This window comes from Rhinoderma darwinii, chromosome 2 (assembly GCF_050947455.1).
Source record: "Rhinoderma darwinii isolate aRhiDar2 chromosome 2, aRhiDar2.hap1, whole genome shotgun sequence".
Taxonomy (NCBI): domain Eukaryota; kingdom Metazoa; phylum Chordata; class Amphibia; order Anura; family Rhinodermatidae; genus Rhinoderma; species Rhinoderma darwinii.
In genome coordinates this window covers 178170571-178188814 of record NC_134688.1, presented here as the reverse complement: position 1 = coordinate 178188814, position 18244 = coordinate 178170571, and the positions used below count along the sequence as shown (strand labels likewise).

Here is an 18244-nt window from a genome sequence, read left to right as displayed (position 1 = left end):
GAGCGAAGTGACCCTATTTGGTCGCCCTCACCAGACAATTATGAACCCCCAAATCCCTGAGTACACGGGCAGCCCAGGGATCAAATTTAACACGACAGGGCTCAGTGAGATGGACTTTTTCAAGTTCTTTTTCACTGATGAGTTTGTAGAGCTTATGGTGTCCCAGACAAATTTATATTCCAAACCGTATATAACAAAGAGCCCCGCATCATTTTATGCCCAATCCCACAGGTGGACTCCTGTAGACGCAGCAGAGTTGGGCAAGTTCTGGAGACTGCTCTTGAACATGGAGCTTCTGAAAAAGCCATCCATTAGGACCTATTGGAGTACAGACATGTTATACCGCACCCCGATGTACCGCATGGCCATGTCCAGGATGCGTTATGAGACAATACTTTGTGTCTTACATTATATGGATAATGAGCAGTGCCTACCCTGAAATGACCCCAGTTTTGACCGTTTGTATAAACTGAGACCCCTATTAGACCATTTCAGTGCCCGGTTTGCCCAAGCATACACGCCAAAGAAGTGTGTCTCTGTTGAGTCCCTGGTACATTTTAAAGGGAGGCTTCAATTCCCCCAGTACCTGCCGAATAAGAGGGCAAGGTATGGAGTGAAGATGTATAAGCTGTGCGAGAGTGCATCAGGGTATACCTACAAATTTAGGATATATGAAGGGAAGGACATGAGTATTCAGCCCCCAGAATGCCCCCCCCCCTTTACTGGGAGTTAACGCCAAAATTGTGTGGGATTTGGTGCACTCGCTGCTGGACCAGGGTTACCACCTCTACCTGGATAATTTTTATAACCGTATCCCACTCTTTAAGTGCCTCTCTTCCAGAAGTCTTGCGGCATGCGGCACTGCTAGAAGAAACCTGAGAGGCCTCCATAAGACACTGCTTGGGCAAACACTCAGAAGGGGTGAGAGCAGGGCACATTCTAGCAGCAACATATTGTGTGTCAAGTACAAGGACAAGAGATGTCCTTGTATTGACAACAATACGTGGCCACACCAGTACCCATGTACCTGTACGAGGTACCAGTACAGAGACCCCCAAACCAGACTGCATCCTGGACTACAATCGGTACATGGGAGGGGTGGACTTGTCAGATCAAGTCCTGAAGCCCTACAGCGCCATGCGGTGTGGTATAAGAAGCTGGCCGGGCACATCATACAGATGGCACTGTACAATGTGTACGTGCTACGTCGATGTGCAGGCCAGAGGGGAACTTTCCTGGAATTTCAAGAGGTGGTTATCAAGAACATAATTTTTAGGGACCAGGAAGGGGGGGCACCCAGTACTTCTGGAAGCCAAGCCACATGCAAAGTACCAGGGCAACACTTTCCTGGAGAAGTTCCCCAAACAGGTGGGAAGGGAAAAAGTCAAAAGAGGTGAGAAGTCTGCTATAAGAGGGGGATAAGGAAAGACACAACACATCAATGTGACACGTGTCCCGAATAACCAGGGCTATGTATAAAAGATTGTTTTAAAATTTGCCATACATCCCCTGCTTTTTAATTAACCCTGATGTACTCCGCACATCTTATCCCCCTCATCTTTCCCTTTTCAGCCCTGCCATGTACCCAGGCAGCAGGTAACAGCCACATGTAGAGTATTGCCGTATCCGGGAGAACCCACATTACAATTTATGGGGTGTATGTCTCCGGTGGCACATGCTGGGCATTATATATCAGACACTGAAATGGCATATATGTATAGAAAATTGCAAACCTCACTCTGCACCATCTGCTACCTTTTACACAATAACTGTGGGGTCAAAATGCTCACTACACCTCTAGATGAATGCCTTAAGGGGCGTAGTTCTTAAAATGGGGTCACTTCTCGGGGTTTCAACTGTACTGGTACCTTAGGGGCTTCTGCATGCATGACTTAGCGCCAGAAAAGCTCCAGTAGGTCAAATCTTCTGAAACCCTCCCATGGGCACAAACGGATGAATTCCTTCAGGGGTGTAGTTTCCATTGCTCTGATACCTCTGGGGCTCTGCAAATACAACATGGCACCCGAAAACTAATCCAGCAAAATCTGCACTCCAAAGAACACATCGCTCCTTCCCTTCTGAGCCCTCGCATGGGCCCAAACAGCAGTTTATTGCCACAAATGGGGTATTGCCGCACTCAGGAGAAATTGGGCAACAAAATGTGTTATTTTGTTCCTTGTGAAAATAGGAAATTTTGAGCAAAAATGACATCTTATCGGAAAAAATTACTTTTTTTTTTAATTCACAACCCAATTCAAATCTGTGCTGGGAAAAAACTGTGGGGTCACAATGGGGGATTCCTACTATTTTCGTACCACAACACCTCTTCGAACCTGGCTTGGTGCCTAAAATATATTCTAATAAAAAAAGAGGCCCCAAATTGCACTAGGTGCTACTTTGCTTCTGAGGCCTGTGTTTTTGTCCACTAGAGCCACATGTCGGACATTTGTAAAAACTGCAGAACCTGGGCAAAAAATATTTAGTAGTGTTTCTCTGGTAAAAACCTTCTGTATTACAGAAAAAAAATGGAATACAATTGAATTTCTTAAAGAAAAATGAAATTTGCAAATTTCACCTCCACTTTGCTTTAATTCCTGTGAAACGCCTAAAGGCTTAAACTCTCTAAATGCTGTTTTGAATACTTTGAGGGGTCTAGTTTTTAAAATTGGGTGTTTTATGGGGGGTTTCTAATACATGGGCCCCTCAAAGCCACTTCAGAACTGAACTGGAACCTTAAAAAAAGGCTTTTGTTTTTTTTCTATTTGACTATCTCTGGACTTTGCTGCAATGTATCAGTATAGATCAAATGTATCAGCTTACAGTACAGGCTGGTTAGCTCACAGCGAAATTGACAATAAAATACAAGTATGAGTCAATAAACAGCAAGAAAATTATTTCTAGTTTTGAAAGTTGATAAAAATGTGAATAATTGCCATGTATGTCTGGTAGATCATGTTCTGCCCGCTAGGCATATGGAGCGGTCTTAAGTATTGTCTAATGTAAATGTAGAGTAATCCTAGACAATGAAGTGTGAAAACAGGTTATGCAGTTCCCTCTCCGTGATTTTCATCGTGGATTTCACCCTTGTACACATGTAAACTTAGCGTCTTTTTTTTTTCAGCCTAGATGTGGCTGTGTAAACAAGCATTTACTTTAAGAAATTAATGACAATAAAGCCTGTAACCCCTTCCTGCATTTGGATGTAACTGTACATCCATTTTAGAGGTACATTCTCGCAAACGGACGTACAGTTACATTTATTGGGTGGCGCAGACACATGAGCTGTAATATAAAGCTGGGATCAAGGTTTAAACCCTTAGATGTCGCAGTCAAAGCGACCACAGCATCTAGGTGATTAGAAAGAGAGAGTGGGGGATCCCTCTGTCACCCATCGGTGATCTCGTGGACTGGGGACGTCAAGAAGGCCCCTAGGCCTGGCATTACTAAGTATACTAACGCATTATAGAAGCGATCAAATGATCGCATTGTGAAGTCCCCTAATGGGACTTACAAAATTAATTCTATAAAGTTTATTAGAAAAAGTGTTGACACAAAAAAAAATTAAACCTTTTTCCCCCCAAATAAAAGTGGTTTTATTTTGCAAGTTTTAAAAAAAAAATTGAAATGCACATTAATAGTATCGCCAGAACTGTTACGACCAATATAATCAGGTTGACATGTCATTTAAACCGCACGGTAAGTGGCGTACAAAAAATCCTGCACAAAACGTCAGAATTGCTTTTTTTTTTCCATTTCCCTTATATGTTCCTCCAAACTGGTTCTTTAAAAAATATATATATATATATATATATATATATATATGGTTTGTATCACAAAAAAAAAGAGCCCACATATGGCTGTATCGGCAAGAAATGAGAAGTTAGACCAGTTTGGGATACATAACAAATGTATTTCTTTTTTCTTTCAGGAGCATGGCCTGTTCTTATAGATGATTTTGTGGAGTATGCAAGACCATTCGTGACGAGTGGAAAGCGCAAACCCCTTTAACCATAGGCTTAAAAAGAACTAGTTGATGCTTTTTGCCATTTCATTAAATAATGAAGACTGTTTTTGGCCAATAACTGAACGGCAGAGACACATGGACATGGAAAATGCTACTGTCTGAATTCTGCCTTAGGACATTGTGGTGGACAGCTCTTGGACAAGACATGAAATGGAAGAACTTGCTGGCAGTGGAAGCACTGGCTGTTTGTAGGATGCTGGCTTCAGATCTTATATTGGTTGTATCATATAGGATGTAGAGATTGCATGATTTTATACTTTGGATCTATTGAAATAGAGGCCATTTTATTAAAGAAATCTGAGGGAAAAAGAAATTTCAAAGCATGCCATTCAGTTTACGAGCCAGAATAAACACCAGCAGTTACCGAACAGCTGTATTATATTGTATCTATATAAAAAGCAGTATTTGTGTTATAAATTAAATCTTTAATGGAACCTTATAAGGCATTATGTTTCTTATTGCTAACTTTGATACCTTTCCCAAGATGCTTGATGGCTTCAGATTGTTATTGTAGAACTGTCACATCACACCAATGTCTAGATAAAACCTGTTCTACTTGACACGAAGTAGGTTATAATACTCTAAGTCTATAATTGGAATCCCTCCCTTTTTATGAGTTGTAGGGTTTCAATAATAGGTAAGTAGAATACTGGATGCTGATTTTTTTATTTACATGAGTGCATTGTGGCTCTGTGTGTGAGCCAATGAAAATAGAGAATTGGATCTTAACAGAGAATTTGGAAAACAATTCTCCAAAGCTTTTTTGGGAAAGGTTATCCTGCAGTCCCCGATGGGATCTTCAGACGACTATCTCCCTTGATTTCGCCATGATTTTCTTTGGATTGCATGAGCTTGCATGTTTACTGTCATATGGAGAGGGGAATAAGCGGATTCTAGACACATATCTCAAAGGAACGGGAATGTTAGGGCCTGTTCTCATCACGTTTTTTCCTTCTGTCGGGAAGAGCCCTAACATATACCTCCAACGGAAAGCAACAACGTAGGCATACAGTGGGATACATCACACAAACTCCCAAGGCACAGCGCTACTTTAAGCGATGAGCCCATGGAAGCCCCTGACATCACTGTCTATATATGGATAGTGATATCAGGGGATTGCAACATTGGAAGCACTCTGGCCCGGGACTCCGTCTTGGGAAATCCCTTGACGTCATTGTCCATATTTGGACAATGATGTTAGGAGCTTTAAAAAAAATGGAATTTACCTCCGGAGCGTCGGCTCTGGCTGGGGATTCCGCTCCTAGCATAACCCCTGACGTCATTGTCCATATATAGCCAGAGCATCGGAAGTGAACTGGCTGGGAACTATGGGACTGGAGGAGCCGCTGACGTCACCCTCCATATATGGACTGCAACGTTAGGCGCTTCTCCTGTCCCAGAGTCCCCGGACAGAGCGCTACCGATTCTCTGGTCAGGGACATAGATGGACAGTGATGTCACAGGCTTCCCCAGGCCTAGAATCCCCAGGCTGTACGCTTTCTGAGGCTCTTCCCGGGGTGTCCGGCCCTGGGAAAGCTCCCAGAGGTATACGTTTAACGTATACCTGTGACGGATGCCCTGCAGTGGCATCTGTCATACATAGGCTCCCATTTGAAAAAAAATGTACACCCCGCTGTATACTTTTTTTTTTTTTTTTTTGTGGGATGCCCCAGGATGGAATAGCATAATATACACTACATTATTCATCCTCCGTAACAAAGGTATACCAGCCCGACAAAGGCCAATAGGACACTCTTTTGGCCGCCTCCGGGCTAATGGAGCCCTATGGACAGGTTTAGGTGTACGTAGGGAGCTTTCTCACTTTACACGCTAAACGTAGGGCCAAAACGTAATGCAAAAGGGGCCTTAGATATGTAACCTGCCTCGTCATTGTTTCCCCTAACACCCTAACAGTAGACATACTGATTAGACTGTCCAATAATATGTTTGGCTAGCTTTCAGCCTTGAGACTCACAAGTATTTAGGTGGGGATTGCTGCTTTTAACAAATGTATAGTTTGGGCATGTTCAGACGTGGCGGAATTCCACTGCGGACAGGCCGCAGTGGAAATCCGCAGCAGACTCTTTGGTTTCTGTAGCTTGTTCGTTTACTTAGTGCGGATGTTGCCGCAATGGTGCAGAATCTCATACTCCGTCTGGTGCAAAGAAGTAGCTAATTTTCACTGCAGGTTTTTAGCCTTTGTAATGCGGCATGTCCGCTGCAAAATCCTCCACGTCTGGCTAAACGGTCACATATACGGATTTTGCCGCAGATTCGTTATGTAATTGCTGCGAGTTGCGTCAAAATGCACATGAACAATCTGAACATACCTTTTTTAATACCCTACTTTGTTAGCCAAGGTTCACCACCGTTGTAGCGGATACTGCCTTTATAGATTTAGAAGTCCACAGAGTAAACTGATGGCATTTATACAACTTTCATAAAATTGTAAGTAGGCCTTTAAGGGGTTAAGATGCCATTGCCAGCCTGCCGATTTCATAGATGTTTCCCTTGCATTTCTATTAGTCTGAGGGGAAAACTTTAACTTCAGCGGACAAGAGTTGTACCATGCTCTACTGCTGGTCTTTTTGTTATTGCAAAAATGCACAATCTTAGAGCATGTGTTCTGATATTGTTGTTTTTTATTTATTTTTTCTAAAAAAGGTACTTTATTTTTATTTATTTTTACAATTTTGTTTATTTCTTTGTTTAGCCCCCAAAAATGTGTATAATGCGTTAAGCGTGACATTGTGCTATGTCTCTGCTACACACCAGTGGTTTCAGATGCATAGTTAACGAAAATAATTGACATGCCCCCATTGTTAATTGATTGATCCCTTGGATTTTTAGGGTAACATCTTGCTTTTTTTTGTAGTGCTGTAAAAAAAAACTCCTCGTAAACTACTTATAAGCGGTTAGACATGTAATAACAAGGAAAGTAACAGTAATCCGTTTCATCCATCTAGCAGTGACAGGATTTTAGAATGGTGTGAATAGACAATGTCCAGTTAAAGAAATGCTAGTAAAGGGGGGGGGGGGTGTAACAGGTTGTGATAAGGGCAGCTCTACCATTTATAGCCAGTGACAGGAGCTCTGCCAGCCATAGATTGACACTAAAGTTAGACCTGGTGCTTGTCAGACAAAAGAGAAGAAAGAGCTGCAAGGTCCTCGCATCATGGAGAAATTTACAGCTGCTATGCTCCTGGCTGCGGTTGGTGATTCACTGGGATGTAGAAACTTTAGCTGGGAAATCTGTTCTTCAGGTGTAAAGATTCTTGAGGAGTTAAAAGAACTAGGAGGTTTAGAAAAGTTGGTGCTATCTGCAGACAAATGGCCAGTAAGTCACAACACCCTGATGCATGTGGCTACCACAGAAGCGCTCGTCTCAGGTAAGATATTTACATTTAAAGCTTAGTGTATACTATTATTAAATGGCACATTTATCATATCGGTAAACTATAAACACACGTAGGGAATCAATTTAGAATCGTTGCTACATGGTCCTACTTACCACCCGATTACCCATAAAAAATAAGTTTTTAATGAAAATATGGCACTGAAAAAGCAGTAATGGCCGTTATTATATGCTTTTACTTATTACAAAAACTACATATAAAGGTTAAAATATACATATATATATATATATATATGTATATATACACCGAAAGGTACATTAATATGTAATGCGCTATTATATATATTATAGCGCTGTACGTATTATTGTACCTTTCCGATAGTCTAGGGTAGTGGAGGGGTTTATTTTAACATTTCTGAAGGTCTTCTAGACCCAGTGAAGGGACACACAAGATCATTTCAATGTTTCACTTCTTTAAATATAAGAAGTACAACTATTACAATACAGATACTCAAATCCATCAGAACATATCACTTTTTGTTCAATCAGCATGGTATTTTATCAATAGTCCACGTTGTATTTTATCAATAGTCCACGTTGTATTTTATCAATAGTCCATGTGGTATTTTATCAATAGTCCATGTGGTATTTTAGCAATAGTCCATGTGGTATTTTATCAATAGTCCATGTGGTATTTTATCAATAGTCCATGTGGTATTTTATCAATAGTCCATGTGGTATTTTATCAATAGTCCATGTGGTATTTTATCAATAGTCCATGTGGTATTTTATCAATAGTCCACGTTGTATTTTATCAATAGTCCATGTGGTATTTTAGCAATAGTCCATGTGGTATTTTAGCAATAGTCCATGTGGTATTTTATCAATAGTCCATGTGGTATTTTATCAATAGTCCATGTGGTATTTTATCAATAGTCCATGTGGTATTTTATCAATAGTCCATGTGGTATTTTATCAATAGTCCATGTGGTATTTTATCAATAGTCCATGTGGTAGTTTATCAATAGTCCATGTGGTATTTTATCAATAGTCCATATTGCTTTCAACAAAGTTCAGCATTGAGACGTTAAGTTGCTGATGCTCATTCAGCGCAACTTAACGTCTCCACACTGAACTTTACTGAAATCAATATGGACTATTTGTAAAATACCATACTAATAGAATAAAAAGTGCTATATACTGATGAATTTGAGTCATTGCATATGTATCGTAATACTTGCACTTATATATATATATATATATATATAAGTGAAGCATTGAAAAACTTGTGTGTGACGTGCATTATTATTATGTGCACTTCAACAAGATGTACCCCAAAACACTTCCACATAGGACATCACACAGAATATTGTCATATTTCTTATAGTGCTACAGTGCAAATTAATACAAAAGGGCAATATTATCAAAAGGTAAAATTCATCAATAAACCCATCATCTGAGATTTGTTTTTAAAAAGTAGTTCAGTAATAGACACATAATCAATAACTAACCTGATGTGGACATGATAAAGGCAAATTGCCGTGTAACCCCTTCAACACCTTGATGCGCGTATCGCCACCTTCATAAAGATGTCAAATCCCTGGTGTCATGCTATGTAAAATCTGTTATTTCAAAATATATATATATATATATATTGGGGAGCAGTCACACAGCAGATTTTGTTTCAGAAATTTTCTGCAACTGAAAATTCAGTTTCATCTGAATGGAAATTGCAGAAATCCATGACCTACGGCAGAAATAACCCCATTCAGATGAATGGAACTAATTTTTAGTCGCAGTAAACTTCTGCAATAAAAGCTGCCCAGTGTGAACTTACCCTTAGACCTTGTTCCCACCATGCAGATTTTGCATGTATTTTTCAAGCCTAAACCGAAGAAATATATAGGCCTTATAGATCTGCTATCCTGGATCCAATTCTGGTTTTGGCCGCAAAAATGCAGGCAAAATCGACAGCAAATCTGCACTGTGAGAAACGAAAAACCGAAATAAGTCAGGACTGACCCTGGGGTGCTTCTAGTCTTTTTCAGGCGAAAGTTAGTGACCCCTCCCTCTCCACTTGGAGTTGGGAAAGTGTGGGATGGACTGTGTATCTGCCAAAATTCTGCCCCATGAAGGCATTGAAGCGTGCCACTTGATGCCTAGTCCTTACCTCACCACAATACTCCTCTGGTCTGACCTGTCCTAATTGTGCTCCACTTTGAAATTCTATGAAATGTTAATAAATATATTGTACATCTGTGACTAACAAGCCAAGACTTGGGTATCATTAGCCATCGCAACAAATATACCAGCCGCATAACATATGTATGGTGCAAAACCCACTTACTCCAGTGTTTTGTTTGTTTTTAATTCTCTCTTTATTAGGCCCTGTTCACACATTTTTTTGACATGATTTTTGCTGTGGAAACCGCTGCAAAAAATGGCCAAAATAGCCTCCCATTGGTTTCAATGGGAGGTGGAGGCATTTTTCCCCGCAAGGAAAAAGAAACGACATGCCCTATCTTGAGGCGTCTTCCGCCTCAAAAACCTCTTTGAAATCAATTGGAGATGGAAAAAACGCAGCGAACAGCTGACGCATTTTTTTACGTGTTTTATGTAAAAAAAACGCTTGTGGTTTTTCCCTTTGCCTGTTGAAGAAATAGGTAAAAAAAAAAACGTGACAAAAAGCGTGGCAAAAAACATGTACAATAACGCATTTGGTTAAAAGCCACTTAAGAAAAATCCTGCCTGCAAAAAACTCAGTGTGAACATACCCTTAAAGATTTTCAGAAAACTATGGAAACAATAACATGGCTTATACGTAGTCGCAAGCCCAACTGTATCAGTAAACTTAAACAATAAAGTGCAGACTAGCAGTCATTGAAAAATAAGAAACCATATTTAACTATTTACATGAATCCGTACTTAGATATTAGCATCAAGAAAGTGGAAGTGCTGCAATTACAGTTGTGGGGCTAGTTGGCTACTGTAGGAGCACCATGGGCCCCAGATTTTAATAAATCTTTTGTGTTGTCTATAATCCCACCCAGCAAGCTCCTCCATTCTAAATAAGTGGTCCATTTTAGCTGCAAGAGTGATGAAAGTGGGGAGGTCGTCCCCTGATGGTTTAAAAAAAATGGGGTTGGTTTCCAAAGCAAGACCAATTTTTCTGTTAGATCAAACCGCATCTAACATATCTTCATAATAAAGGAGGAAATTCCTGCCAGAAAGGCCATATTCTGGGGCAAACGTGAGGGAGCCCGGCACAAATGTAGTATTACATTGGCGGGAGCCACTCTTACAATGTGGTTCTCCCTTCTTGCTGAAAGAGGAGGATCCTGATGGGGGACCCCCTCTATGATGTCCATTTGTCCTAATCGGTTATATGGACAGGGATCGTTTTCATGAGACAATCCCTTTAATTTACACATTGATAAATCTGGCCTATTGATGAAAAATAACAAATAAAAAATTAATATGGATGAGTAAAAGTCACAGATCAAGGCACTGACTGCATAAAATAGGCGGTTTTCCTTTCCTTTGCATTGTGAAGATGTGAGGAGTGCGATGTGTCCTAAAGTCTGGTGAGCTGTGACGCATCACATTCCTACTGAGCAGTCCGGATAAATATCAACCTGAACACGGACGGAAACATATTTTCTACTTGTACACAGAGGTATTATCTTACACCCTGCGGTGACAGCTGTGTAGAAGTATATCACCATCACAAGCAAACAGCTGTATATAGCATGAAGCTGGGCATGAGCGCTGTAGGTGACTGCCATCATCTTGTCTCTTCCAAATCTAAATATGTAGACAGGAATGTTCTCTGTCTTTTGTTTGATAAGTCGGCCACTTGTTTTAATGCCACTGTCAAATCTTCAGCCAAGAGGGGCCTAAATTTAGTTTCAATGTTCACTCAGTGGGAATGCTAGTTATCTGAAAATGAACTTACCCAAGGCTTGGAAGAAAAGTGTTAGCAGATTTCAGACCCTTATATTGTATGATAAACTGACAAGTGGTTATTTTAAGGTCTAGCTTTATCTGCAGCTATATGTGTGTATGGATATACTAGCCCATCTCAATGAATTAGAATATCATCAAAAAGTTAATTTATTTCAGCAACTCAATTCAAAAAGTGAAACTCATATATTATATAGATTCATTACACAGAGTGATCTATTTCTAGCATTTTTTTCTTTTAATGTTGATGATTATGGCTAACAGTTAATGAAAACCCAAAATTTAGTCTCTCAGAAAATTTGAATATTATATAAACCCAATTTCAAAAGTGCTATAAAATTTCCTACTAGACGGCTGCGTTGACTCTGAACTTGATATAACACAGTGGTCCAAAGTCCTGTTTTCAGATGAAAGTAAATTTTGCATCTCATTTGGAAATCAAGGTCTCAGAGTCTGGAGGAAGAGTGGAGAGGAATCAATCCAAGTTGCTTGCAGTCCAGTGTGAAGTTTCCACAGTCAGTGATGGTTTGGGGAGCCATGTCATCTGCTGGTGTTGGTCCACTGTGTTATATCAAGTCCAGAGTCAATGCAGCCGTCTACCAGGAAATTTTACAGCACTTCATGCTTCCCTCTGCTGACAAGCTTTATGGAGATGCGGATTTCATTTTCCAGCAGGACTTGGCACCTGCCCGCACTGCCAAAAGTACCAATACCTGGTTTAATAATCACAGTATCGCTCTGCTTGATTGGCCAGCAAACTCGCCTGACCTAAACCCCATAGAGAATCTATGGGGTATTATCAAGAGGAAGATGAGAGACACCAGACCCAACAATGCAGACAAGCTGAAGGTCGATATCAAATCAACCTGGGCTTCCATAACACCTCAGCAGTGCCACAGGCTGATCGTCCCCATGGCACGCCGCATTGATGCAGTAATTCATGCAAAAGGAGCCCCGACCAAGTATTGAGTGCATATACTGTACATACTTTTCAGTAGGCCTACATTTCGGTATTAAAAATCATTTTTTTAATTGGGCTTATTTAATATTCTAATTTTCTGAGACACTAAGTTTTGGCTTTTCATTAACGGTTAGCCATAATCATCAACATTTATGCTGGGTTCACACGACCTATTTTCAGACGTAAACGAGGCGTATTATGCCTCGTTTTACGTCTGAAAATAGGGCTGCAATACGTCGGCAAACATCTGCCCATTCATTTGAATGGGTTTGCCGACGTACTGTGCAGACAACCTGTAATTTACGTGTCGTCGTTTGACAGCTGTCAAACGACGACGCGTAAATGGACTGCCTCGGCAAAAGAAGTGCAGGGCACTTCTTTGCCACGTAATTTGAGCTGTTCTTCATTGAACTCAATGAAGCACAGCTCAAGATTTACGAGCGTCTCAGACGCCTCGTAAATTACGAGGAGGAGCATTTACGTGTGAAACGAGGCAGCTGTAAACAGTCTGTCTTTTCACACGGAAATGCCTCTCATCGTGTGAACATACCCTAAAAGAAAAAAATGCTGGAAATAGATCACTCTGTGTGTAATGAATCTATATAATATAGGAGTTTCCCTTTTTTAATTGATTTACTGAAATAAATCAACTTTTTGATGATATTATAATTCATTGAGATGGACTAGTATATATATATATATATATATATATATATATATATATATATATAGCAATAGAAAGCAGCAGCACTCACTAGAAACAAATGTGTAGGTGCCAAGCAAGTCGTCCAGATCCAAGGACAAGGCAGTATATAAAGGCAGTATATAAAAATAGAAATCTTGCAGCACTCCAAATATGCTTGATAAAGGTCCTATTGTAGGACAGAAACGTCACTGTTTGTTGGCTGAATAAACCACTTATTTTTCACATTTTGGAGTGCTGCAAGATTTCTATTTTTATATATATATATATATATATATATATATATATATATATATATATATATATATACAGTGAAGGAGATAAGTATTTGATCCCTTGCTGATTTTGTAAGTTTGCCCACTGTCAAAGACATGAACAGTCTAGAATTTTTAGGCTAGGTTCATTTTACCAGTGAGAGATAGATTATATTTAAAAAAAAACTGAAAATCACATTGTTAAAATTATATATATTTATTTGCATTGTGCACAGAGAAATAAGTATTTGATCCCTTTGGCAAACAAGACTTAATACTTGGTGGCAAAACCCTTGTTGGCAAGCACATCAGTCAGATGTTTTTTGTAGTTGATGATGAGGTTTGCACACATGTTAGATGGAATTTTGGCCCACTCCCCTTTGAAGATCATCTGTAAATCATTAAGATTTCGAGGCTGTCGCTTGGCAACTCGGATCTTCAGCTCCCTCCATAAGTTTTCTATGGGATTAAGGTCTGGAGACTGGCTAGGCCACTCCATGACCTTAATGTGCTTCTTTTTGAGCCACTCCTTTGTTGCCTTGGCTGTATGTTTCGGGTCATTGTCATGCTGGAAGACCCAGCCACGAGCCATTTTTAATGTCCTGGTGGAGGGAAGGAGGTTGTCACTGAGGATTTGACGGTACATGGCTCCATCCATTCTCCCATTGATGCGGTGAAGTTAGTCCTGTGCCCTTACAAGAGAAACACCCCCAAAACATAATGTTTCCACCTCTATGCTTGACAGTGGGGATGGTGTTCTTTGGGTCATAGGCAGCATTTCTCTTCCTCCAAACACCGCGAGCTGAGTTAATGCCAAAGAGCTCAATTTTAGTCTCATCTGACCACAGCACCTTCTCCCAATCACTCTCAGAATCATCCAGATGTTCATTTGCAAACTTCAGACGGGCTTGTACATGTGCCTTCTTGAGCAGGGGGACCTTGCGGGCACTGCAGGATTTTAATCCATTACGGCGTAATGTGTTACCAATGGTTTTCTTGGTGACTGTGGTCCCAGCTGCCTTGAGATCATTAACAAGTTCCCCCCGTGTAGTATTCGGCTGAGCTCTCACCTTCCTCAGGATCAAGGATACCCCACGAGGTGAGATTTTGCATGGAGCCCCAGATCGATGTCGATTGACAGTCATTTTGTATGTCTTCCATTTTCTTACTATTGCACCAACAGTTGTCTCTTTCTCACCCAGCGTCTTACTTATAGCTTTGTAGCCCATTCCAGCCTTGTCCAGGTCTATGATCTTGTCCCTGACATCCTTAGAAAGCTCTTTGGTCTTGCCCATGTTGTAGAGGTTAGAGTCAGGCTGATTAATTGAGTCTGTGGACAGGAGTCTTTTATACAGGTGACCATTTAAGACAGCTGTCTTTAATGCAGGCACCAAGTTGATTTGGAGCGTGTAACTGGTCTGGAGGAGGCTGAACTCTTAATGGTTGGTAGGGGATCAAATACTTATTTCTCTGTGCACAATGCAAATAAATATATATAATTTTGACAATGTGATTTTCTTTTTTTTTTTTAATATAATCTATCTCTCACTGGTAAAATTAACCTAGCCTAAAAATTCTAGACTGTTCATGTCTTTGACAGTGGGCAAACTTACAAAATCAGCAAGCGATCAAATACTTATTTCCTTCACTGTATATATATATATATATATATACTGATCATCCATAACGTTAATGACTGGTAAAGTAAATAGCATTGATTACATTGTTACAACGGTGTCTATGTAGGAGTGGGATATATTAGGCAGTAAATGAACAGTCCGTTTTTGATGTTGATGTGTTGGAAGCAGAGAAAATGGGCAAGTGTAAGGATCTGAGCGACTTTGACAAGGGCCAAATTGTGATGGCTAGACGACTGGGTCAGAGGATCTCTAAAATGGCAGGTCTTATGGAGTTTTTGCAGTGGTTAATACCTACTGGCAACAGGGTCATGGATACCCAAGCCTCATTCATGTGCTTGGTGAGTGAAGGCTAGTCCATCTGGTCCGATCCCAGATAAAAGCTACTGTAGCACAAATTGCTGAAAAACAGTGTATCACAGCTTGTGGCTGCATAACCCTAGACTGATCAAAGTACCCAGAGTGACCCCTGCATCAGTACTGTCTACACCATGGAGCAATGGAAGAAAGTGGCTTAATATTATTTATCATGTTTTCTTTTACATCATGTGGAGGGCTGGGTGCGTGTGTGTCGCTTACCTGGGGAAGAGATGTCACCAGGATGCCGTATGGGAAATAGTCAAGCCGGCGGAGGCAGTGTGATTCTGCGTACAATGTTCGGCTGGGAAACCTAAAGTCCTGGCATTCATGTTGATGTTACTTTGACATGAACGACCTACATAAGCATTTTTGCAGTGGTCTCTTTCAGCAGAATATTGTGTCCTGCTACACTGCAAAAGTTCAGGAATCATTGTTCAGGAATGGTCTGAAAAAAATGACAGAGTTCTAGGTTTTGATTTGGCCTCTAAATTCCCCAAATCTCAATCGAATCAAGCATGCTGCAAAAATTGTTAAGGGATGGTTTGAGGAACAAGAGCTGGAAAAACAAGGTCAGATTCATGGAGGCCCGACCTTGCAACTTACAGGACTTAAAGGATCTGCTGCTAACGTCTTGGTGCCAGATATCACAGGACACCGTCAGAGGTCTTGTGGAGTCCATGCCTCGATGTGTCAGAGCGGCAGGAGAGGAACCTACACGACATTGGTTTGGGCTTATTATGATAGCGATATCCACTATATATGGTACAGCGGATGTGCGCTATCCCAATATGGCGTGGGTTCGGAAAACGGCTGGGATTAGAGATAGCTACGTTAATATTTACCACGGCAGCAGTTAGAGAGTGGGAGGGGGCTCCTTCTGTTCCATGATCAACCCCCCACAACAAAATTGTGGGGCATGCTGATTGGTTGCCATCGCAGCTGGATGAAGGCCTCTAGGTCTGCCATCAGTGCTCTATTAAGCCTTGCCAGAGGCAGGGCTTAATAGTAGTGCACAGGTTATGGCAATACACTGAAATACATAAGTCTTGCATGAGCGATCTAACGATCGCAAGGTAAAGTTCCCTAGCGGGAGTAAAAAAAATTTTAATAAAATGTAAAAGAATTAAAAGCTGAAAAAATAAACCTTTTCACATTTTTACAAAAATAATTATGTAAGCAATTAAAAAATAAACATTATTGGTATCACCGCATCCATAAAAGTCCTAACTATTAAAATATCACGTTGTTTAACCTGCCGGCTAAACACCGTAGGAAAAACATTTTATACAATAACAATTGCTATTTTTTGGTTACCTTGCATCCCCTCCCCCCAAAAAAATTTAATAAAAAGTGATCAAAAAGTTGAATGTACACCAAAATGGTACCAATAAAAGCTACAGATCGCCCGCAAAAAACAAGCCCACACACGGAAAAGCAAAAAAGTTAGAACTCAACATGGTGACACAAAACTAATTTTTTGTTTTTGTCTTTGTAAAAGTAGTACATCATAAAAAGCTATATGAATTTGGTACTGCCAAAATCGCATTGACCGCAGAATAAAGTTAACATGTAGTTTTTTCCGCAGGTGAACGTCATAAAACAAGATACAAATTTGAGATATTGCAGGTTTTTTCCCATTCCATCAAACAAAGAGTTTTTTTTGCAGTTTCCCAGTACATTATATTGTACGTTAAATGGTGCCACTCCAGCGCAGATGCTTCGGTGATTCCCTGCGAGTCTTTGTTTAATTTCGAGGAGCAATAATGTGCCTCAGGGGTCACATGCGGGGGATCACCGGGGCATTGGAGCTGTTGCGGTGGTGGAATTTAACAAGTAAGTACTTTTATTTTATTTTATAAATTTGCTGCTGCCAGTTTTATTTTTGTAATTCTCTGAAATCCCTTTAAACGGGTTGTCTGTCATTAGAAAAACATAGCTGCTATTTTCTAGAAACAGCTCCACTCTTGTCCATGGGCTTTGTCTAGTCTTGCAGCTCAGCCCACTGCTATAGACTAAATACCAAAATTGCAGCAATTGGTTGGACTAGCTGAAGACAACTTGAAAACCTTAACAATAAATACACCAACCCAATACCAATCTGTTGGGTTGATGCCATACTTTAGACATGTCTACTGTAAATAATGCATTTTTGGGAATTTATCCTATAAGTTGACTTTTAACTTAAATAATTTGCTCCTCTTATATACAAAAAACGTTTTCATTTTATTGATCTTTGTAGCTCTATTTTAAGATGTTGGTGTAATAGTTAAATATGCCTGTAAATATAGATTCGTATAAAATGAACATAAGGCTATGTTCACTATGCCTATTTTCAGCCGTTTTTCAGTCCGTAGACTTTCGGTCCGAGAAATGCGGCCGACATACTTTTTGTATATCACGGACCAAACATGCTTCTGTGAACCCGGCCTTACTGTCTCCTTGCCACTACTTTCTCATACTTGTGTATTCATGTCATTTCATGCCTCCTAACCGTCCCAAGTCCAGCGGGACATGCACTAATTCTGTACTAATTCTGGGCAATAACCTGCTGTCCAGGATGAGCGGGTTCAACTGTATCTGCTTCATCAAGAGTCATTGTCCCTCTTTGAGATCATCGAATGTTGGGAAGTATGGTCATTGCAATTTGTACTGACAATAATTTGTAGTTTAAATTGAAAGTAAATCTCAAGCAGAGACTCCCACAATACTGTAACAGGCCACCGGCCACTGCTACAGCTTAAAGAGACAGGCCTATGTCAGCTGGTTGGTGCAGAGTCTGCAGCTGATCTATTCTGATTATTTAAACCTGCCCAGAACTGCCACACTTTGCCTGAGAAACAAGGTCCTTTGGATCCTGTCCATTTGTGAAGGTGTTTGTTTTAGATTTGACTCAAACTTTAGATCTTGGATCGCTGCCTGCCCTGACCTGTATTTGTCTTTTCATGTTGCATGTACTCTGCCAGCACCTAGCTTGGATTTGTGCAACC

The 18244-nt window shown here is 40.4% G+C and overlaps 2 protein-coding genes across 4 annotated transcripts in view; both read left to right on the top strand.

The window, feature by feature from the left end:
- The window catches only part of DCUN1D2 (defective in cullin neddylation 1 domain containing 2), a 53135-nt gene extending 48669 nt beyond the window's left edge, over positions 1 to 4466 (top strand). For all 3 annotated transcript variants that reach the window (XM_075852544.1, XM_075852542.1, XM_075852543.1), the window contains exon 7: positions 3929 to 4466. In XM_075852544.1, the coding sequence (XP_075708659.1) occupies positions 3929 to 4008 (80 nt within the window). In that variant the 3' untranslated portion in view covers positions 4009 to 4466. The remainder of the gene's footprint in view (positions 1 to 3928) is intronic.
- Positions 4467 to 7199: 2733 nt separating this feature from the next.
- Positions 7200 to 18244, top strand: part of ADPRHL1 (ADP-ribosylhydrolase like 1) — a 63309-nt gene continuing 52264 nt past the window's right edge. Inside the window, exon 1 of the mRNA XM_075852541.1 lies at positions 7200 to 7413. Within this exon, the coding sequence (XP_075708656.1) occupies positions 7200 to 7413 (214 nt within the window). The remainder of the gene's footprint in view (positions 7414 to 18244) is intronic.